Source organism: Coturnix japonica, chromosome 1 (assembly GCF_001577835.2).
Source record: "Coturnix japonica isolate 7356 chromosome 1, Coturnix japonica 2.1, whole genome shotgun sequence".
NCBI classification, from domain to species: Eukaryota; Metazoa; Chordata; class Aves; order Galliformes; family Phasianidae; genus Coturnix; species Coturnix japonica.
In genome coordinates, this window is record NC_029516.1 from 27,259,049 (window position 1) to 27,283,433 (window position 24,385).

Below are 24,385 nucleotides of genomic sequence, written 5' to 3' on the forward strand. Positions count from 1 at the left end.
ATTTAAAGTGAACTGTTAGCAGGCTTTCTGAATAAGGGAAAAAGTAGAAGGAAATACACTCAAGACATTACACTTGGCTGGCTGGCTGGCTGTACAACCACATGAAATATTCTGCAGTAGAATAACTTATTGTCTGCTTTGGGTTGAACTGTACAGCAGCTCATTACAAACTCGCTCATGTAATCATTTAACCTGCTCTGGCCATCCTCCAGATTAAGCTTTCTACATCCCACCCTCATTTACATAGGGCAGGATTAAGGGATGAAAAAAACAATCCTACAACCTGTATATAACCGTATGAGGCCATACTGTTCCTTATTCAAAATATTTCATATTAAAAAGCTGAACTTCTTTACTCAAATGAGTGTAAAAATATATGTACGCTCATTATGGCTGAGATGCAGACAGGACTACTAAATTCAAACAAAAAGCCTTTTTAAAGTCATTTTTAGCTGCTACAGTCAAATATTCACCTTGTAGGGGAGGGAGGGGAAGGAATTTGGTGCTGAAAGGATTCAGATTTCAACTAAAAATAAATGTAGTTACAGTGTGCAAGCTGCATACACATTAACAATGTCTAAAAACAATAATGCTTGTATGACATACAGTACACAAGAAGAAAAATTCTTCAGACCTGCTCCTTGCCCTAAAGAGAAAGGCAAGAGGCAGAAAAAGAAAGCAGCAGCTGAGGGCAGGAGATTAGCAGAGGATCATCAGGAGCTTCTGAATTGGGCTGATGTAGTGTATAAGATTAAATGAAGAAAGCTGAGGTGTCAGATCTCTACTGCATATTGGGGGGAAAAAAACACACAATAAAACCAGCAACTATTGCAACCTTCATATTACATAGTGCAATGTCAAATGTCAATAACAAGTCAGCATCTCCAAGTAACGTAATAACATGAGACAAAAAATTGCTTTCATCAGGAACTAGTAGTGTTTAAGCCTTATTTCCCTATGGAACTATTCTAAAATCTACCTTCCATCTGGTAAACAAATGATTTGGACACCTGTATGCAGGGATCCAAGACTTGCAACTCCCAGGTAGTTTTAAAAAAAATAATCAAAGTTACAAAGCTCAATACAGGACACTAAGAAGCAAGTCCCCATAACTCAGCCTTTAGTACTTGCCTCATTACACCATTCTGAAACATTTAAGTTCATCCAATATTTGACTTCTACATCTATTTCACAGAATCACAGAATTGTAGGGGTTGGAAGGGACCTCTAGAGATCATCGAGTCCAACCCCCTTGCCAAAGCAGGTTCCCTACACCAGGTCACACAGGTAGGCATCCAAGTGGGACTTGAATATCTCCAGAGAAGGAGACTCCACAACCCCCCTGGGCAGCCTGTTCCAGTTCTCCATCACCCTCACCGTAAAGAAGTTCTGGTGCACATTCATGCAGAACTTCCTATGTTCCAGCTTATGTCCATTTCCCCTTGTCCTGTCTTCACATACCACTGAAAAGAGACTATTTCTTCTTCAACCTCCTTCTTAAAATCATCTGTTTTTTCCTCTTCCTAACAAACAGATGGCTCGTGCTTTACTGGTGTTCAGACTATTCTGGCTGACTTCGTCATTTAGATGAGAACCAGAAAAAACAGCCAAATTCCATAAAATGCTACCAAAGTGCTTGGATCCCCTACTTGGATTTTGTTAAAGATTTAATTTACTATTAAAGTCCAAACATTTAGGAGTATTTAATTTTACAATACCTTACAAGTTTATATTGCAGTTGGTAACGCAAGAGCACCAGGATCTCAATGATAAGTCACCATTACGAAGCAAGTCTATTTCCATTTTTACTGAGCTTGCAGTTCTAGATCCAAGTGTGTAGAAAATCAATAATTTAAGAAGAAACTTTAAGCTTATTGCTTTGAAAGCAGCTCCATAATTTACTGAGTATAGAGACTGCACATTTTATCACATTTGACTTGGTCATTCAGTAATACATAAGGCTGATGAGTGGTATCAAAGTCTGGTAAAGCTGTAGTGGTCTTATGTCAGATGTCTTTAAGAGACAAACCCGCCAAATTAGCTGTAAATTCGTCATGACTGTGCTTTTGCACAGGAAGCAATTAAAATAAGCTATTCCTGAACAAGTACTCATATAAACTAACAGATAACGGATTTTAATCTTTCTAGTATAAAAACCCAAACCCAACAACTCACCACATCAACAGAACAAAACATTCTGTTGCGTTATTGTCCATAAAAACCACCAGGAAAAATAAAGATTTATCTGGGACAATGACAGCTTCAACTCTTCATACAAGTGAAATCTTGCAGATATCAGTAGGCTGCTCATAGAAATGCAGGTTCGTTATCTAAGCATAGAGCTGCTACTTACCCACAGAAAATGTGGGCTTAATAGTCTTGTCTGTGATTTGCTATTAAATAATGGATTCTAATTTAAAGCGAGAGAGTACAAGCTTAGTTTTCTGCCTTTAAAATAATTAACTGTTCCCAGTGTTGTAAAATACGGTCAACAAATATAATGGTCTAACAACACAGGAAGTATTGAGTTCAGAAGAGGGGAGAGTAGGAGGAACGTTTTTTTCCTTAGCATCTATAAATGGAATGGTTTCAGTTCATTGGCAAAAGTCAGAATTTCATTTTTCTTACTGTAAAACCCTACAATTAATTCAAACAACAGATTCTAATCACTGGGTGTTTCAGTCTCTGCCGGGCCTCTGATGAGTCTTCGTATTCCTCTCTTTCCTGCAGGACCTTTTGGTTTAGCAAAACTTTGCTTATGTGCATGTTGTTTCGGATGAACCTCTTCATAAAGAAAGTCAGCAGTTAACTCATCACCATTATCTATTTCAATCTGAAAAAAGAAAAAACAGTTACATTCAAGACATAATAAAACGCAGACATTCTGCTCTAAGAGCTATATTAAAACCCATATGTGCAGTAATACTCAGAGTCCAGCATGAAATGTTCTCAAACTTGTTTCCATTGTAAAATGCATTAAAAAAAATCACTCTTGTGAAAGCAATACGCATATATATTGTTGTCCCTTGAGAACAAAAGGGAGGAGTATAAACAACTCACGCAATTAATGAAGTACTGCAACTCAGCAAGTATTCAAGCCAGATAAAAGCTAAAACAAATTTAATTAACAGTCTGGGATTTTTCTTTGTTTGTTTTGTTTTAAATGTAAGAATGTAAACCTGAAAGAAAACACTGTTTTGAAGCCAAAGCCCAGGTTTTAATTACACAAATTCAGAGTTCAGACAAATGCTTTGGCACTGCCCTGTGGGTATTCAGCATTTCACGGCCCCCTAACTATAGCACTTGCCAGCCACTGTATTGCCATTGCAAGTACATGACTCAAAAAGAGGTCTACAGGAGTTTCAAGCACCACGTGGTATATCTGCCTCATTCTAATGAAGAAATTTCTGAGGAATGATATATAAAACCACGCAGCAATTATATCTACTCAAGTAAAAACTTCTTTCAGGTAGACACAATAATCAGAAACCAAGATTCAACATTATTCTAAACTTAGAGCAGAAGTGTTAACAGGTCATATATTTCACAGATGGACCATTACTGTGGTCTCTGCTCTGGAAGTAAGAAGCCACTTGTTCTTTATGCACAGTAGTATAATCTTTGCAGTGGAAAGATCAGCATTCTCCTAAGTCCTTAATTACCCCACCAAGGGCTCCTAAGATGCAGTTTAAGTTCCAGAACTGCTGCTTCATCTTTCTTTCATTTTGAAAATCATTACGTAATCTTGGCCTTGAGGAATTCAGAGTTCAGCAATAACAAGCTGTGATCCAAAGAACGACAGGCCTTTTAGTAAGAAATCACGTTACTTCTGAATAGTCCTTCAGAGGACTTTCAAACACTATTGCACAAGAACAGGTTTACTAAAACTATGTAGAAATCATGAAGCTCACTTCATAAGTATTTCTTGTTCGGGAGAAGCTCTTAAATAGGTCTTTAATAGCCATACAGCACCTTTAATTGTTTACAGAAAGCGGTGGCAGAAACAGTTATGGTTAGATATTAAAAAGGGAATTGAGGGACAGAGTATTCCCAGCATACTTACCTTCCTAATTATCTGCATCCACAGCTGTCTTTCTACAATTTCTAGCAGTGGACTTTTGCAACTAGAGTAAAGCATTCGCTCTCGTATACTACAGGTATACCCTGGCATGGAGTAAATGAAAACTGCAGGGGGGAAAAAAAAAGCAGAACAAAAATAAACCCTATCAAAACCTGTACCACAGAATAGTTTACAACAGAAAGACATTGCAATCAACTCTGTAGTATGAAAGGTACAATGCCCAGAATGTGGTTTTGTGCTTTTTAATTCAGTAAGGGTTTCATTTCACAGAATCACAGAATTATCGAGGTTGGAAAAGACCTAGAAGATCATCCAGTCCAACCATCACCAATACTTCCCAGCTAAATCATATCCCTCAACACAACATCCAAACGTTTCTTGAACACTCCCATGGTCGGTGACTCTACCACCTCCCTGAGCAGTGCATTCCAATGCCTGACTACCCTTTCTGAGAAGTAATACTTCCAGCCTGAATCTCCCCTGGTGCAGTTTGAAACCATTCCCTCTAGTTTTATCACTGTCTATACGAGAGAAAAGGCTGACCCCCAGCTCACTACAACCTCCCTTCAGGAAGTTATAGAGAGCAATAAGGTCTCCCCTGAGCTTCCTCTTCTCCAGGCTGGACAATCCTAGCTCCCTCAGCCTCTCCTCGTAAGGCCTGTGCTCCAGACCCCTCACCAGCTTTGTTGCCCTCCTCTGAACACATTCCTGGGCCGCAACATCCTTCTTGCAGTGAGGGGCCCATTTCTAAAAGGAAGTATCTCTGTTTGTCCATATGACTACTGATCTGCGTGTGTTCGTAATCAGAAGGAATAGTTCACTACTTTCTAAACGTGAACACTCTTCAGAAATCAGCTTGGCAACCAAATGGCTTTGAAATTTATGACTACAAGGAGAGGTCAGACACTTGTATCTACCTACCCTAATGACATGTCTTTCTCTCTGCCTCAAGATTACTGAAATATTTGAAACAAACCAGTAACATTTCATATCGGGGAATTTTCTCATACCTATGGATTCCAAATAGTCTCCTTCGTGAGTATGCTTATACAGGAAAAAATGGTAACGTGCAGCATCCTTTGGAATTCTTTTTGGCAAGTCCTTAAGTTCGGTATGAAGTGTGTTGGCCAGAATAATAATTTCATTTTTCATGTCAATTTGCTGTTAACAAAGAAAAACTGCATACTCTTAATACACAGAAAACAAACAAGAATACATGACTGGGTAGGAAAAAGAAGATTTGAAGTACAGAATGGTAACTTATATAATCAGAAGTATCTTATACTTGCCAGTTGGACGTAATTGAGTTGCTTATTTCTCAACTTCTCCAAAGCCTGAATAGCATCTTTAGCAATAGGGAATGCTACTCCTTGCAGAGTTTGATGCTTAGTATCCACACCAACATCTGTTTGTACCTGGAACACAAGCCAGTGGAAATATGAACAGAAGCCTTTGCAGACAGACATTCACTTGGTTTCTGAGAATGTAGGGCATATGGTTACACACACAGCTGTCTGCAGCTATTCCAAGAATAAGCTACACTGAACCATCGATCCCTTTATACATAAGGCTTGCTTTATTATTTTTAATTAACAGGTCACATTTGCTTGCTCACCTGAAAACAGTTTCATATCCAAAGCAGCAGAACCCATGGAATCACAAGAGAGAAAACTGCCTAAGTGTGAGGGAAGCCCTAGGTAAACTCAAGTACCAAGATAGAATAAGCCAGGAGGAAGGAGTCTGATTTTCCTGTGCTGCATTGTACTTTTGAACTGACAGTGTTGTTCCTCAACCTGATATGTTTTAGATTAAGAATGTGATAATGTGGCTGTAGGAAGTCAGTATTCTGGGAGGAATGGAGAAAAAACATGTCTCATTGGGTAGGCAGAAGAGCTTACTTTTGTCTTAAGTTTAGTAGATGTAGTAACAAGATTGTATGACAAGTATTTACAAAATATAGCTGCATATAAATCTGACTAATAAATGTTATTAAATTGGCATCACAGAACAAACTGTAGTAAAAACATTAAAAACCATAATAAAAGCCAGCTCTGAAGTCTGGGCACAGGAAGGGAATAACCCAGCATAAGACTGGATTTAGGGGAAGGAACCAAACCTACCTGTCCATACCATAACACGTGAGTCCACTAAAGCTAAACAAAACATCCAAGTCACTTAAAAATACCTAAATCACACCATAAGATTTGTTAGTGATGACTGCCAAGGGAGTGATAAAGTGGCAGATGGAATTTGATGTGAATACATGTACAACATTATATGATCTGTAGCCAACAAAACTTTATGTGGATTCAGAACAATGATAAGACTACACATGATGGATGGAAAAAAAGAAATTAAAAGCAATTGAAAAGTAAAACATCATGTCTTACTTTGGAAGAGTCCTATTAGCAAAGGCTGAGGCAATGAGAGAACTGCAGGGGTTGAAATGGACCACAAGAGATCATCGAGTCCAGCCCACGAAGAATATTCAAAGGAATTACTGAGGCCTTATCTTGCTCTTACACCCTTCCCGGATTCCTGCTGTTGCTCACCCAGCATCTTGGCAGCACTAAGGTAAACCTCTGATCTGATTCATTCAAATATTTCTTAGGTAATTATGAAAGAATATAAAATGTAGAAAACTCTTTTATTTTTAATTATAGAATCATAGAATTGATCAGGTTGGAAATGACCTTCAAGACTGTCAAGCCCAACCTCAACCTGACCATACTACCCTAACAGCCCTCTCCTAAATCATGTCGCCGACCACCACATCCAAATGGTTTTTCAACAAATTCACATTCCCTTAATATCAGAAAGCTTTTTGTTTCTGGAAGCTAAAGCATAGAAGTTAATGAAGTACTGCTCCACTGAGCCTAACTACAGGTTTCATACTGGTGGAAACAACGCAGATACAAATGACACCATTTAAATGTACTTCAAGATATTCCAAACAGCAGCAATATATATAGTTCATGCATCCTTGAGAAGTACTGCTACTGCTGCTGAAGTTTCTTTATGGAACATGAAATATTAGTCTGCAGTTAAAATTAGCAGTTAAACAAAATGTACGTAGGGCATAAAAGACAACACCAGTATCAGAAGAGACTGCTGATAATGACACCAGCCACAGAAATAAGTGTCAAAAAAGAACAAACATTGTTACAGCAAAAGCATAGGAAGGAGTGAAAAGTTTAGGGAAGATAAAGAGCTGCACTGAACATGACAGCTTGCTGGTATGCAGCTGGAAAAACATGGCAGATTTCAAACACGTGAGCAATGGCTGTAAAATAAGGCTGAAGAACTTATAAGATCAAAACAAGGTCTATTAAGACATGTCAGAATGCAAACAGAGATTAAGTGATGGAAAAATCTAAGAAAGGAATCCTCTGAACCATTTCAGCCATTGGCTAAACAGCAATCATCACATTACTTGTTTAAAGGCACGTGCTAATAGTCTCCCCATAAAGCATTTGGGGAAAAGCAAACCAATATTTCTAAAAGAAATGGCAAGTTCCTTTGGATTTTTGTTTTTATTTTTATTGAACTTTTTCTCATTTCTTCTCAGTCTTAAAGTAAAGACAAGCAAACTGGTCCTGGAAGCTCTGTACTCGATAATGGCTGCTGAAATATTCTTTGGAATTACTTGCTGCAATGGTTATTATTTTGTAATTCCTCTATCATTTCTGCCACTATGTGAAATGTGGGCTATTAAAGAATAGTTGAAAGGGATCTCTCAAGTCCCCTTGTCCAACCCCAGCCCAAGGAAGACCACCCAGAGCAGGGTACCCACAACCACAGTCCAGCTTTGGAAGATCTCCATGGTGGGGACTGCATTCTCTCAGGGCAACCTGTGCCAATGGCTGGTAACCTTCACACTGAAGCACATCCAACGATATTAAAGGCAGCAGGCCTCTGACAAAGACACAGGACCTTGGAAACTCAGCAAGATCACCCTGCTCTGTCTCCATTCATCAGCATCCTGCTATCCCATCTCACTGAGTGAGACATTTATATTCTCATTCTCAAAAATTAACTGAATTTTTCCATTTTTTTGTTCTGCCTTTTTTACTCTAAAGAAAACTCTGCCTACAATACATCAGGAACTCTGCATCCAATGGCCCAACCACACTGGAAGTCGCCGTAGGTACCTCGTTAATCTTAATTTGTCGAAGTTCCTCTTCTGCTGCAGTCAGAGGTGCAGGGGCAGACTGCGATATCAAATATTTTTTATATCCGTTCAGTGAAACATCATCCTGAAAGCACAATATCAGTATTCATCAATTTTCAGAACGAAAGTATTTTTTTCTAACACATTTTCATTGACAAATTGGTAGCTACTAACATCCTTATTCCATAAATCAAGACGGCCGCCATGAACTTGAGTTATATTTCACAGTCAAATTTTAAAGAATGGACAGCTTTATACCCCTGGTTTAAGATAAAAACATTTGCTTTCAGTTGCTAAAGTCTCACTAATAGCTGTTCTAGCCCACATGATTCAGACCCATACATCCACAATGGCTTTTGTAAACAACTGGCCTAAATGCTTTAAGGGTTAGTGCTTCTTAAGGATTCATAAACATGCAGTGAGCTTAAAAGACTGTACTGTTAGTCATGGATGATTTAGTTTTAATACCATTTGAAGGAATGCCATCTTAATATGTTAAATATAATTACTTTTTAAATGAGAATTATTACATTTTCGTGTTTGAATAACACACAAAATTTTCAAACCCCCATTTTCTCCATCAAAAAGAGCAACATCACCACAAATTAATACCAGTAAAATCATCTGTTATAATCAATATTCCTTATAACATACCTCTACTGTTCCAAATACTTCATCCTTAATATGACCACCCCCAAATTCTTTCTTAAGTGTTGCTCGGGTTGCAGCGTACAACATCTTCTGACGAACCTGGTATATCATAAAAGAGCATTGGTTTCTTGTCTATTTCTTTCTTCTCTTTAGCATACACAGCTCAGGTGTACAGCAGCATTTTAGGGTACCAAATCCACAAACAAACCGCCTTCTTGAACAAGTATTTGAAGACTTGAAAGTGAGGTTTGAAACAGCATTTCTTAATGACAAATGAAATCACAGAATGAGCTCTGGAGCATGATACTAATATACGCCATTAAATTCTCAAGTGCACAGTAAGGGATTTTACTATGCATTATTATTAAACTAATTCCAAAGCCAAAGTGCAGCTTTATTTAGAGTATGTGCTTTAAAAATATAATGATATTTAAAAAAACAGAACACAATCCTTACTACTTCTATTTCAAAAACAAACACAACAGCTTAGTTCATTTGTCACCAGTCTGTCTACTAACAGATACATTACAGAAAGAGCAGACTGCAAATAACCTATTATTATTTTCTATTTAGTAGTTCAAGTACAACTACAGGATGGAAAAAGGAGATTTTCTAGAGCAGAAGACTTAATGATGCTTGCTTCCTATCAATTTGCGTCCAACATATATATTCCTCTCCCTGCAGTCCCATTTTCCCCAGCTTATTTCACCACCATGCCATCCTCATCACAATACCCTCATCTTTTCCACTCAATTTCTTCTATGCACTCAATTTCTTGGCCTCCTACTGTTTCCTAAGTGCTATTCAAAGTAGTGCAGGAATCTGGGACTAGACTGAGTTTGTCCTCCCCCAGTTTCTCCTAGAATCTGTTAAGGCTGACTTCCCTTTCCTCCCATTCTCACTAAGAACGAAGTCATTCTCAGGTGGGTCACAGATCCACAAACGCCAACTGGTCTGCCAGCAAACAAAAACGAATAAGCAGCTGGAGCTCAAATTGTCATCTTTCTCTCTATGATGACACCAACAGGGATTTCTGTCCTATGTTGTTCTATTATTTCCATGAAGACTGACAGAAAGTCAGGCAAATAAAAAGCACAAAAATGTGAGCTTTTCCTTTGACTGAGCTAGAAATAAGCTGGACAACCTGCGCTCCATCCAGACTCACAAACAGCTTCAAGGAAGATGTTTCCATATTTTCTTTGGCAGAAAGTGTGGTGAAGGTTGGGGAATGCTTCATTCCCCAAATGCTTCTCATTTAGGATTTGGATCAAACAGTGATCAGCCTGGTCTAGTATTAAATGTGAAGGTTGGTGGCCCTGCCTGTGGCAGGGGAGTTGGAGCTTCATGATCCTTGAGGTCCCTCCCAACCCAAGTCATTCTATGATTCCATGATTATTACATACAGGAGAGTGATCAGGCGACCATGCAAGAAAGATCCATTCATATCCTTGAGCATTCTGAGAATCTAATCTGTATAATATGTAACACGGTTGCTTGTCTTCAAGAAGAGGAAGAACAAAAGCATCATAATCCTTTTCCCATGATCCAAGTGGCCGTCTAGAGGATCCCAGAACAAGTTGCTCTAAAACCAATAACCAAAACTACAAGTTAGCAATTATATAGCTGATAATGCTTCTCAAAATCAGTTATTAATTGTAATTAATCAAACGCTTCATATTCTGTAACCATGCCCACAAGAATGAGAGTCAGGAGCACTCAGTGCAATAGCAGGTGAGTTCCTGATAAGCTGTGTACGCATAAACCCTAACTTACTTTAACCAAAATGCAATTAGTTGAGGAGCAGTACACTGGCTGTCATCAAGTTCTTTGATCTGAAGAGGTGTGACTGATATCAGTGTTTAGCGTAATGTGTACAGAGAAGAAACAAAAGCTGCCCTTTGCTAGTTCATTTATTTTTAACATGAAATACTTAAGCAAAAATAAGATGAGGGTAGGTTTTTAAACATTAAAATCAGAGTTACTGATGCTTTAACACACTCCAATGTTTGTACTCACTGAAAGGAGACAGTTACTCAGTTGCATAGTTAAAAGAATTTGGAATGAACATACTTGCAGTAATCACTTTAATTTGACTGTGTAAGTAGATAAACCCCTTTCTAATACAGCTTCATAACTTCAGTCTCTTTAAATTACTGAAGTTGTTTATTGTGTATAATTGGCTTAAGTCCATAAAGAATACTTCAGATGAGATTTAATTATGTGAACAACTGTAGCAACAAGATTTCTCTCTTACATATAAATCACATCTCAGCTTCCAAAGGAAAATACTATTCAGTATCTTCCAAACATTTACCAATTTTCAATAATTCACAGCCAAAGGAGAAACACCTTGTTTATATGGTTCCAACAGCAGTTCAAGGGCCCATAGCAGTTGGTACATATAGTATCTTTTGACACATACAGACAAATTGTGTATACATATATACACACACAAGCACATAGAGAAAAAAGTTTAAGATAAAAATGGAAGACACTCCCTACTTACGACCTTCATTTTGTACTAGGAAGTATCAGGTACACACAAGCACACTGTTTTAACTTTCCTAATAAAAAAGAATATATGTCGAGACTTAGTAACCTGCGCTGCTGAGACGCTTTACTGCAGTGATCACACTGTATAATAGCAGTAGCTTTAATGTTACTGCCGCTACCTTGAGAAAAGCAGGGAAAACTTAAGCAAACACAAAGAAGATAACAGCAGGTTACTTACCTAACAATAAATGTATGTATGTGTATGCATGTACGCATAAACCTTCCTCCTGCTAACGGGTTTTTCAGTGTACCATAAATGAATGAACTTTGGTAATGATGTGGGCATTTCATGTACTCCTATCTGAAAGGAGCAGTGGGTTTGGGGAGAATATGAAATGACATTTGGAAGAGGTATTCTAACTCAATAATAGCGCAATGAAACCTTAAACATCACCACAACTCAAACTCTACCTTCAGGATATGAAAGACCTCGGTGACATTAAGCTTGGGAGTGTTCTTGTTTTTGAAAGAAATTGTACACAAAAAAATCACTCAAATAGTTATGAAAATATCCAAAAGAATCAGAGAAAAATAGTAACACTTGACTAACCATTGTCAATGACTATTTTCAGAATCCTGTACTTTCCATTTCTGGCTCCAACAAAGACGTCTTTAACATTCTCACTAGCTGAAAAAGAGAAAATAAAAGTGAGCTAATGAACACATTTTTCTTTCCAACAACAAAGAGCACTCACGAAGGTAAAAACAACACTGGAAAAGCATACACCTGGCCCATCGCTATGATGTTGGACTGAAGAAGGGACACCGGAGCTGACAAACGCCGTTCCAGCCACAGGCATGCCACAGAAAGATCACAGACAACATTAAAACATACTGCAGAACAGCCCTGCTTACTTGCAATACCGTATCATTTTCAACATGGTGAAAATTAAAGGTGACATCACATTGTCGCTCTCAGGTTTCACAGTTCACACAGTAACGCAATAGAAATACAACGCATCTCAAATTACAGGAGCTTCATGAAGTCTGAAAGTTTGCAGCGGGCCTGAGGAAACAAACTTGATGCCTGCCAGGAAAACATTACAGCCTGTCTGCAAGAATCACCTGCCTTTCCTGAGGATGCCTCTCTGGAGGGTACCAAGGAAGGCTGATGCTCTTTGTTTATCTTTTCTATCAAGCTACATCCTTGCAAGCATTCTGATGATACTTTTCAATCCCTGACCCATCACAATAGGGCAGATTAAATGAATTCAGAAAAAGTAGCTAAAAATACTTTCAAATCATTCTAATTCACATTGACATTACAACACCAGAATGACAGACCCCTTCTGTAAGCACAAGGAAGAACCACGCTCGAGTCCTGCAGACAATACTCTAATTTCAGCTGCTTAGCAAAGTAATCCTTGTGCGGATCAGTTTAATTATACCCCAGACAGGGGGCTGTCCTGCATTTACTGACAAACAATTGTTGCAAGCTGGTCCTTTAAGTAATCCCCACAGCACTGAGGACAGCACCCGCAAAGCAAACAACAAACCAGGAAACAAAGAAAAGGGATTATTTATAGCCCAGGCCGAAGGAACAGATGGCTTCTGTCCATATTCAAAACATGTAAAACTGAAGTCCATAAAAGCAAAGGGCAGGTCCATTCTGGAATTCCAAAATGGGCTGTGGGATAGAGACAAAGTGCTGCCATTTACACAAACACAACTGCGTTGGGTTTGCAGTCCAAGCCCACCTTCCCACTCAGCAGTTATCAGCTTTTCTGACCCTCTCTGCCTTTCCTCACACCTCCATTCAACACACAAACACCACTTTCCAGACTTCCCAATTCCCCTGGAAACCACTGTCCTCTTCAGGTCTACATTCCCTTGTTCTCTGTACTTCTATATCAAGCCTGCACACCAAAACAACACCGACACAGCAGCCCTTTGCACTGACACCAGAACCACAGCAGCTCCTGGAATCATTTTCTGAGACAAGACAATATTGATGGAGAAACAGTCTCACTATCCATGAGATACACTTCCACATACAGAGGTCACAAAATTCACAACAGAGGAATATCGTGTTGTATTTCAACTTTCTGCAGAGCAAAGACCTCAATTACAGTTTGGTCTTGGAATCTCACTGGCCAACTTGCAGTTTAATTTCTTTTCTAGAAAACATTCATGATGAGAAACATGTCAATTCTCTCCACCTACATCACTGCTTCTGTTAAAGAAGTTGTATCTCAGTAGTGGAAACACCTCATTGTATACTTGGGAAGAAACATATGGGATACGTCTTAGTTCTACATACCCTGTTCTACAGTGCAAGTTACCTGCTGTTTTAGTGCTGTACTTGGCAGCATTTTTCAACAGACGCAACATACAAAGTAAGATAAGCAAGCTGACATGCAAAGTGCTGCCCTTCAAGTAATACCTCTTATTTTACTATGTCAACCCATGTCGTCAGAGGCAGATGTTGGTGGAAGGGCAGTAGATGCTGAACCGTCCCACCAATATTCCATTACATGTTGTTGCTGTGTGATAGACGGCAGAAGGGCAGTCTGACACAGTGGTGTCTGACACAGGAGCGTGTACAAAGTAAAAGCACGCAATTGAATTCCTCCATGCAGGAAAAAATTGCACCCACTGGCATTCATCAATGCTTGCTGAACATTTCTGGAGACCAATCATTGAATGTGAGCACAGTGAGGTGTTGGGTGGTGCATTTCAGCAGCAACAACAGCTACAGCGGGTCACCATTGCTGGGGCAGATTTCTATGAGCATGGCAAGCAGGCTCTTGTTTATCAATGGCCAAAATGCAGAGCTAATGGTGGTGACTAAGTTCAAAAGTAGTTCTGTACACGAGACTTTTGCTCCATCAAATGGTATTGCTGTGCTCTTTAATCTGTTGCAGTTTCCACAGAAATAAATAGGAGGCATTACTTTTGAGCAACCTACATGCTACCTTCCTCAGGGAGCAAATATGCATTAAGTAAACTCTTCGGTATTTGGACTGTCCCATAATAAAAACTGGTTACAGTCTTCAAAAGACTCTGTAAAACGGCCTGTAAACATACACAGGTATCAAGTACTTACATTTACTCTGCCCCGCTTTCAAAGTGACTTATCTGTAATATGGAATATTAAAATGCAATGAGGCTTACTTCAAAAACACACTTTTGAACTAATTTGGAAGAGCTGAACGTAGTGCTGTGAATTTCCCCACAGCTCAATGCACCCTGCGACTATTTATATTTGCTGCTTTGTTTGAAAGCCTCGTCCTTTTAACATTGGCCTGGTACACATCAATGTCCCCATTACTTCATTTCTGTTTCCAGAAAGGAGCTCTCCGTGCTGCCAAATCTTGTGATTGTTTATGAGCGACAGTAGCCTGTTTGTTGCTAATGCCAGCAACGGCACAACAAACGCCATCCCTCTTCCAATCGCAAAAGCTTTGCTACAAAGAGACCCTGGATAAGCAGGCTGTATCCCAGCCTGTCAGGGCAGGATCAGGGCAGGAAAGCAGCCGAGCTCACTGCGGCTCTCTTCAGAGGACAAAAGGCTCTCAAAGAAATGAGACAGAAGAGGCTTAGCCATTCTTGGTCATGGTAAGCAACAGGGTGTTCTTGCCTTCCCTCTTGGTGTGCTCGTAGGGAGGAGCACAAGAGAATTAAGAGCCACTGGGACAGTATTCCCAAAGGTGGAAAATACTGCTTGAGGTGCACCCCAGCCCAGGCAGGGGCAAAGAACCTAAACCAAGCGGCTATGCCAACTTAATGCCAAGCTGGCACGGGGGGGAAGGAAGAGAAGAGAGGTGACAGGCTGCAGAACAAACGTAGCCAGCAGCCAGAATGGGGTTGGAAGAGCAGTTAAAAGATACCGAGGCGAGGACAAAAGTCACCTGCAACCATAAACGCGGAGGAGCAGACAAAGTACAGAACATTAGTCACGGAACGAGCAGGCTGCAGAAATCAAAACAATAAAACCGCAAACCCCATAATCCTGCAGCTGCACGATCCCTGCTTAGCAGCGCTGCGATGCTGCGAGGCCGATAATCCCGAGAAACAGCCTCTTTCCAATTGCTGCTCACATTCTGCAAGGCAATCACATCACATTCTCGGACACGCCGGGAATAAAAGGGTTCTCCTGTACTTTCTCCCCATCACAGGGGCTCGCGGGGTCCCTCCTCTCTCAAGATCCTCCTCCAGCGCTGCGGTTCCTCTGATCGGACTCACTCGGTCGGTGCCGCAGCGCTGCGGCGATGCCGAGCGGAACCTCGCGGGGCTGGAGGAGCCGCCACCCGCCCGCGGACACCTGTGCACAGCGGACCTGCAGGCGCCACGTCGGGCGTTCAGCGGGACATCCCTTCCAGCAGCGCTCAGCCCCGGGGCTGACAGGCGCGGTCAGACACGGGACCGCCACCCGCGGGTCTCCGACGGGCTGTGCGGCAGCTCCCGCTTCCTTACACTGTAACACACGTTACACTCCGTTACAGTGTAACCCCGGAGAAAGGGCTATAGCTGGGAGCGAACAAAGAGGCGGCGGGGAGAAGGAAGCTGCGGAGCGGGGACGCGGAACGACGAGGAGGGAAGGAGGGAGGGCAGTACCTTGGATGCCGGTCTGGTGGGACATGTCGCACCGCCGCCTCCAGCCACGCTGCGCCCGGGGCACAGCGATACAACCCGGGGCACAGCGATACGACCCGGCCCAGCCCGGCCCGGCCGCACACACGTGATACGCCGCCTCCACTCAGCGGCCGCCGGGAGGGAGCGCAGCGCCTTCCGGGCCGGGCCGGGCCGGGCCGCCCCACAGCGGGCGGGGAGCTGCTGCCCCCTACAGCAGAGCTGTGCTGCTCGGGACGGACGGCTCCTATCGCCCTATGTCCACAGCGAGCTGTGCTGCACTCACACTGCACATAGAGGTGACCCGCGCGGCTGTTTGTAGGCTGGAAAACAGAAATATGGCTGAGGAGAGTTTGTGTGACCTCTGGGTGCTTGTCACCGAGATGGCTCCTCGCCTGAGGCAAGGAGGGACGCTGACACGTTCTGTATTTAACATGTATTCTGCATTAACCTGTTAACAGTAAAGCATGAAGGAATGAAAACTTGCCTGCTTCACCTTCCCATCCTCAAAGATCCACAGCTTAGGAATTGCTGAAGTCAGCTGCTTTCATTGTGTTCATAGATGTGAGCGCCTGCACTTTGTCATACCCTGGATATTAAGACATCACGCAAGGTATTTCCTATTAGGGAAATGTGAAATAGCGCTGTAAGTACAGCATGTGAGCAGCACTGCATAATGCTAGTACAGCAAAGAGGTCACAGAATCACACAGAATCACAGAATGACCCGGGTTGGAAGGGACCTCAAGGATCATGTAGTTCCAACCCCCCTGCCTGGCAGGGCCACCAAACATACACATTTACTAGATCAGGTTGCCCAGGACCCTGTCCAACCTGACCTTGAACACCTCCAAGGACGGGGCATCCACAACCTCCCTGGGCAGCCTGTTCCAGGGCCTAACCACTCTCCTAGTGAAGAACTTCCCCCTAACATCCAACCTAAATCTTCCCTCTTTTAACTTAAAACCATTTCCCCTAGTCCTGCTATTGTCAGCCCTTTCGAAGAGTTTACTCCCCTCCTGGGAGTAAGTTCCCTTCAGGTATTGAAAGGTCACTGTGGAGATGTGTTACCAGCCAGTGAGGTGGGGCTAAATGAGCACTGCAGCAGCTGGACAGGCTAACAGAGACATAGAAAAGACTTCATGTGAAACCAAGAGATAGGATGTACCCCTTAAAGTGCAGTGCAGTCAGAGACATAGAAAAGACTTCATGTGAAACCAAGAGATGGGATGTAGCTCTTAAAGCACAGTGAAGTCAGCTCTAATTCCTCTATGACACACCCCCAAGAGCACAGAAGCTCTAGAAAGATAAAGCAACTCTTAATGAAGAGCTTTTCCAAGAAGAAAGTAGTACTTTAGTTCAAGAGTGACAACTAAAGATGTGGTATTGTCCCAACCACTTTAAGTCATTCCAAACTAAGTCTGCCAGTGCTCCTCTGTTCTTGCTTCCTTCCTGTCTGTTGCTCTATTTGAAAAGAACAGATTTACCTGAAAATTGACCATGGAAAGGGAGATTTCAGTCCCTGCATTCAGTTGGTCATGTGTCCCCAGGAGCACTGATGTTAGCACAGTGTGGCAGTGAGGTTGCAAAGCCAAGGCTGTGGGACTGTGCTTTCAATGGCAACCCATATTTGGATTGGAAATGCTGGAATGGAACAAGCCCGTGGTGTCTGTCACCATGTCAGGATCACCTTGACTGTCTGTGGTGGCATCATAGCAGCTCCCACCAAGCTGTCAGAGGACTTGAAAGTAGAGAAGAGGGATCTTGCCATCTGCTTCATATGAAACAAGCCATATTCGCATCAGCATTTCATAGGGGCTTTTTTGAGAAGGTAAATTGGAAGTCTAAAGGATTTTTTAAATATCTCAATATTACCGAATTTGATGTTTGACCAAATAAATAAATAAATAAATATTCCCCCCCAGCCCCCCATAAGGGGGGGGGCTAAGACTTCTGAGCATGCTGTTGTTACCTATTTGTCTTGGTGTATGTAGCTCTAATCAACCAACACATTATGTTCAAGTAAAAAGGTATTTCTTTATAGTGGCTAGAGTTTATGTATAGTCTACTATTAAGAAATCTTACTAAAGAAACTGCACGCTCCTTTGACATTATAACAAGTGATTCTTTATTACAGTAAAGGGAATCTCTCATTTTATGTATTTCAGTAAGTTTTTATAGCACTATGAATGCATCACTTCATTTCTTTATGCACTTATATCCATTTCTATTTCAGATAAATGAGCAAATAAACCATCTAACTCTCATGTCATAACATTCATAATGCAAAGGGCTTTTCTTCCTGGCTGCTCAATCAGTTGACACAGTAGGTCTTGTCTATAGGTGACCTAGAACATGGTAGATAGAAAAATGCTCGAGCCGAATTACAACATAGTTGATAAGGAAGGATGAGGTACTGGGAGGTTCCTACCCACTCTCATTGATGCTGTCCTAAAAGTTGCAGACAACTGATTCTTTTCATGTTTTGATATGCTTTGACAACAAAAAACAAATGCTTAGAGAAATAAACTAAACAAAGCACAGTTGGTGGGAATTTCCATGTTTCTTATATCATTCTGTTCTCTGAAATATACAGTTAAATTAGTTAAGAGTTGATTCTGAATATGGTTTGCTGGTATCTTTGTCCTTTTCTGTTAAGCTCATATTCTTATCTTGTAAATGTGACACCTACATTCTCTGTATACATTCAGAGCATAATGGGCAGTAGGATCATCAAAGTGTCTCATGGTCTCTGGAATTCTGAGGTTATGAAATACTTCATGTGGTTCATTTTTTAGTATGTTACCCTAATAGTAGTGACTAACTAGTATGTTAATACCACTGCAAGATCACTGTGCAGAATTATTTGTGATCCAGTCACGCTCCAGGCCACAGTGTGTTCTGCCTTCGTGGTGTGTTATCTGAATGCATTCCAGAAGTGCATTAAATGATATCACTGATATCTTGATGGTTCTTGTTTTTACCTTTCCTGTACAATAGGAAAACAAAAACAAAAACATTTTAATTATTTAAAACCTATGTTTGCTTTATTGATTATTGATGACAGGGTCAAATAAATCTGTCTTGTGCATGGAGTGCATAAGAAACTTGTAACAATCAGATGATGCTTGAAGTGGTTTGTAGGTCAAACAAAACAAGAAGAACATCAAAGACCTGGTCTGCTCCATCTGGCCTTTGGAATCATTTTATAAATCACAATAGTTATCTTAATCTATCAGGGGATGGTTCGTGCTTGGGTTCTTTCTTCCCATCATTTTCCCAGTGAACTCAAAAGAGAGATACTGGGCAATATTCCTTCTGTATTTATTTCTACTTCCTTCTACTACTTGCTTGAGATAAGTGCACTGAGACGCTATGAAATACTGACACACCAGCACTATGCTGATGATGTGCAAGTGCTTATCTTGTTTTCCATTGCTATAGAGATGCTGTTTCCTCTCATGATGAGGTACAGTTAGTACAAACTAATATCAAATGAAGCATCAGCAACTCTGGCCAAGGCATTGTTTACACTCTGTGTTGAAGACACAATGTTCTTAAGTCACTTCCTCTCTTAGAGAGTCCAGCAGTATCTGTACCCTGCTTAGGCTGCTTACCCTGTAGCTGGGGGGTAAGGAGGGGGGAGGGGGGGGGTGGGAAATACTTGAAAATTTCAGTCTTTTGCTGTATATTTTCTCTCCCACTTTATCAGTTGTTCCTGAGGTGTCATGTTTCTACCTGATTCTTCATGACTTATATAGCTGTGGACATATTAGATCTAATCTCACTTTCCTTTTTGCCCGGCTCCTATTATGCTTTGCTGTTTTATAGTTTACGCAGTTTTCTTTAGGAATTAAGTAAGAAAAGGTTCAAATTGCTGTTAGATAAATCAACTTATGATTCTCTGAGGTATTTCAAAACTGAGGTGAAAGAACAGGAGGACCTGGGACAAAAGATGCTTCCAACCCATTGGGCCCCGCTGTGGGAAAGGAACTCAGTCAGACAGGTCTTTGTCCCAGCTCACTCATAAGTGACACCTTGTTTCTATCTCTAAATTATTATGAGAAAAAAAAATGTGTGAAAATGTCCATTAAGGGGAGGTTTTATCCCAAAAGGATTCAACGAAGCCAATTAGGGATCTTATAAACTATCAATTTGTAGGAAGTATTCTGAGAAATGTGAGAAAAAAATGTGTACTATAGGTCCTTATTCCGTACTGTTTAAGTTGATAGAAATGCTGAGGAAGGATGGGAGAAAGACCTGCAATGAAACTTGGAGAGTAGCACAGTTTGCTTCTGGCACTGAAGCCTGTTCTGTTAGTGCTGAAGCAGAAAAAAACCTTCTGTATACATTTAAACCAGGCATAGGCTGCATTTCAGCATAAATGGAAGGTCTCCAGTAGTTCATTTTAGCTCCAAAGGATTCTAGAGTGCACTCGTTGCTGGTCTTATAGACGAAAGGAAGTTCACTAAGCAAACAAAAGACATTTTGACTGTGCTGTCCATTCTTACTTGTTCTCTTGGGCACTCACTCAAAGTGTCTGTTCATCTTCAGTGGATTTCCAACTGTTAAATAAATTATTACATTTCTCATTGTAAGTTTTTGGTGTTTTTTTTTTGGCGTAACTATGTTTTTTCACAGTGCATTAGTGTGAGCTAGAAATAGCAACCATTTGTCACAGGATATTCTTTGGCTATTGAAGAAGAGTCTATTTGCATAAGAGATACTGCATATCCCTATATATGATGAGAACAAGTTTTAAAGAAAGGTCACAAAACTTGGTCTTCTCATTGCTTATTCAGAGCTGAAGATCTGTCACCAAAGAAACCCCTCTCTGTGCATAGCAGGGTATATGTGATTTTCTTATTAACTATCTTCAGACTATGATTAGCTATCTCACGTTTAATGCTGGTGTATTTGATTATTTTCAGTGAAATTATTACGATTCACTAAGTGATGCCATTTGGACAGTCACTGAAGTCATTAGCAAACTGAACTTAGTATTCCTAGGGTTTGATTCACTGCCTAGAGAAGCCTAAAGGAGGGCCACAAGGTGAAGGCCACAAGGTGAAGGGTTTAGAGGGCAGGACATTCTACAATTACAGTAGGCTTGTACGTTGTGGTTAAGCAGTATTCATGGAAGTCTGAACTCAGATTGAGCTCTTTCTTAATTTTGGAATTCTCTAACTCTGTATGTATAAGTATTAATGTAGCTGAACACTGATCATTCTTTTCTTTGTCTAATACAGAAATCACACCTAGCTGAAAGCACCTGTATGGCCAGTGGATGCAGAAGATCTTTAGTGATGTAAGTTCACCTCACTAGCTACTTCTTTAACGATTTTATCTAGGCTAGGTGTGTGTTGCTTATCTCTTTGAAATCAGTACAATTATTTGAAGTAGAATTCTGCTTACTAAGAGTAAATTTGGTGTGGATGAATAGAAGTAATTACTTCAGATAATGGTAAGTTTTGTTTCTAATCTGACTGTCACCTTCAAAACTTCCAGTACAGCTTCTGCTTTATCCTTGTTAAGTCTTTTATCATGTAACGGCAGGCCTGGAGTTTTCTTTCACCATATGTAAAAGGTCACACAATTCTACATCTTGTCCAAGTTCAACCACTATTGCAAAATTAGATCTATGTATCATATACTATTCACATTTTGTTTTTATGACTTAATCTATCAACAGTGATGAAATCATCCCTAACTTCATCTTTGTAAGGCTAAAGTTTCTTGGTAAGGATCGAAAACTACACATTAGTCTCTCACATCCCAAAAGTGCCCTCCTGTTTTAGCCAGAGCATCATTTATATTTGTTAAAATCCATATCTGATGGTTTTTTATGCTTTTCTTCTTGTCATATAAAAACTGCATGTACAGTTTGTTCCTATTCCCAGTTACATTTGCTTTGAAATATTTTAGATTGCACCCAACAAACTGAAGAGCCTTGAGTTTTACCATCAGAAGTTTCTCTCTGCCATTAGTTTTAGCTTTCCTCATCTTTGGTGTTTTGCAATCTTGTTTCACTGATTCAAATTTTAAATAGATTCATAAATATGTAGCATGAATGAGAGCCTATTGGTACACCTGTGCATTGCATATAATGTTGATTTTGTGTCAATCTAGCTCTTTCATTGGAATGTCCATGGAGATCCAAAAGCATAAGATTTCAAGTATATTTCTACATAGGTGCTTATAAAAAAGAATGTGGCATCTCTGAAGTGACATCAGAACAGTTTTTCAAAGAGGATTTTCTGCCAGCTCATTTTATTGGTGGCTGTTACTACAAAAATAGAGGCATTGGTTCAGCCAAAATCTGGGGAATATTCTGACTCACACAGTGCAGGCAGGGACTGCACGGCTGCACAGCCTGCCCCACTGCCTGCCATTTGGCAATTCCGGTTCTTCTCCCTTTCATTCCTTTCTGTAATTGAGTCCTGAACCTGCCTTTCCTATAATTTTGCCCATGCTTGCTGTCAGCCCAATGAGCCTGTAATTAAGTAGGTCATCCTATTTACCCTTCAAATATTGTTACAGTATTAACTTTCTTCTGTTTCTCTGAAATTTCCTTGGCATTTCAGAAATTGCTAGGAATCGATTTTAATAATTAACATTGCTGCCTAATTCTACTTTCATTTATTTTTCTAAAAACTCTTTGACCTGCCATTTTAAAAATAACCATCTAATATATTCTGCTGATCTTTGCTGTCCTTTTGTATTATTGATTTAAAGGAAAGTATTTCAGTGTAATATAATATGAAAGCACAGCTTATGTTTACTAAATATACAACAGAAATATTGATTAATTCTGCTTCTGCACATTCTTTTAGGCAATTCTATTTCTTTATATCTAGTAGCAACATACTAACAATATTTGCAATGTCATTGTCTCTGAGTTAACATTCTTACTTTCAATGAATTACATATTTGTGTCTTTGTGTCCAGGTTCTTACATTTAACTCTTTAGTTATATACCAACTTTTGTCAGCTTCTGTTTTTTTTTTCTCCATTATTTTAATGGTTTAATGTGCTACTTTCTCTTCTTTTAGACAGTAAAAAGGCGTTGGGAAAGCAGATAGCACACAGCAGCATTGCTGAGACTGGTTGCCATAACCAAAGGGAGAAATCTCTTACTCCAAGAATGTTGTCCTGCAAGCACACTGGGGCTGGCTGGGATGGAGTTAATGTCCTTCATAGCAGCCTCTGTGGGGCTGTGGCTAAGAGGCAATGCTGATGATAACACATCACTGTTTTGGCTGCAGCTGAGCAGTGCTCTCTGCCCCACTCCCACCCCAGCGAGCAGGCTGAGCATGCAAGGAGCTGGGAGGGGATGCAGCCAGGACAGCTGACCCAGACAGGATGTCCCATACCTTCTAACGTCATGCTCAGCAATAAAGCCTGGGTTGTGAGGGCTGGTTTCTGAGCTTGCTGTCACTGAGAGCATCAGCCGTCACTGGACATCAGTCTGTCGGTGGGACGTGGGATGTGGTGAGTGATTGCCATCCATCACTTGTTTTTTCCTTCACTTACTAAACTACCTTTATCTTTACCCATGAGTTTTCTTGGTTCTGCTCTCCCTGTTATCTCCCTCATCCCCTGGGAGAGGATGTGGGGGGAAGGAAGCCCACAGCTATATGGATGCTAAGCTTCCAGCTGGGGTCTGCCCACAACGTCAGGATGGAAGAAAAATCCATTAGGAGCATAGTCCCTGACTAATGGGATTTTGAGATCTGAGGGAATTATGTGTTTTCCAAGCAGCAAGCCACAGAGAAGGCATGTGTTCAGCAATGGAGGTAAGGAGTGGGAGGACAGAGCTGGGACTTAAGCTTAAGCTTGAGAAAGGGGGGCTTGAGGAAGGCACAGAGCACTTTACTGAAGTGTATGAAAGTCTGATAGAAGGGATAAAGAAGACGAAGCTGGACTTTTCTCAGTGCTATTCAGTAGGCACAAACAGAAACACAGAACGTTTCATTCAACATATGAAAAGCACTTTTCTCCATGAGTGTGGCTGAACACTGGAACAGATTGCCCAGCAGAGCTGTGGAGTCTCCAGCCTTGACAAAACCCCAATCCCACCTGGACACAGCCCTGGGGAATGTGCTCTCACTGCCCATGCTCTGAAAAGGGCGCTGGACCAGTGGAGCTCCAGATGTGCCTTCCAGCCTCAGCTCTGCTGTCATGCTGTGAAATTTCACAGGTGTTAAGCAGTCCTCAGTTTTGTGTATCAGGCAGCAAGGCAGAGTGTATAGATATTTGGGATAGCAGAGAGCTTCCTCAGATGAAACTGTAATGGGAGATTCAGGTTGGATATTAGGAAACATTTCTTCTCAGAAAGAGCAGTGAGGCATTGGAATG

The 24,385-nt window shown here is 40.8% G+C and overlaps 2 protein-coding genes across 2 annotated transcripts in view; one reads left to right on the forward strand and one right to left on the reverse strand.

The window, feature by feature from the left end:
* Positions 1-1,440: 1,440 nt before the first annotated feature.
* On the reverse strand, positions 1,441-16,142 carry TWF1 (twinfilin actin binding protein 1). The gene is made up of 9 exons (XM_015854854.2): positions 16,014-16,142; positions 12,007-12,084; positions 10,307-10,485; positions 8,907-9,002; positions 8,233-8,337; positions 5,371-5,496; positions 5,092-5,242; positions 4,064-4,185; positions 1,441-2,833 (listed from the first exon to the last, which is right to left on the reverse strand). Exons 1-9 carry the CDS (start codon positions 16,036-16,038, stop codon positions 2,663-2,665), a joined length of 1,053 nt encoding a protein of 350 aa, XP_015710340.1. The 5' UTR covers positions 16,039-16,142; the 3' UTR covers positions 1,441-2,662.
* A 6,667-nt stretch (positions 16,143-22,809) lies between these two features.
* Positions 22,810-24,385, forward strand: part of TMEM117 (transmembrane protein 117) — a 192,470-nt gene continuing 190,894 nt past the window's right edge. Inside the window, exon 1 of the mRNA XM_015854821.2 lies at positions 22,810-23,518. The gene's annotated coding sequence lies outside the window, so the exon portion shown is untranslated. The remainder of the gene's footprint in view (positions 23,519-24,385) is intronic.

What these genes read in the sequence shown, in the direction of transcription:
- TWF1 (XM_015854854.2), bottom strand. Translation starts at nt 16,038, where the DNA reads ATGTCCCACCAGACCGGCATCCAAG. An exon ending in GGTCGCCTGATCACTCTCCT is followed by an intron (nt 9,003 to 10,306) that starts GTATGTAATAAT and finishes ATGATATACCAG; the next exon opens with GTTCGTCAGAAGATGTTGTA. An exon ending in GGATGCAGATAATTAGGAAG is followed by an intron (nt 2,834 to 4,063) that starts GTAAGTATGCTG and finishes TTCTTTTTTCAG; the next exon opens with ATTGAAATAGATAATGGTGA.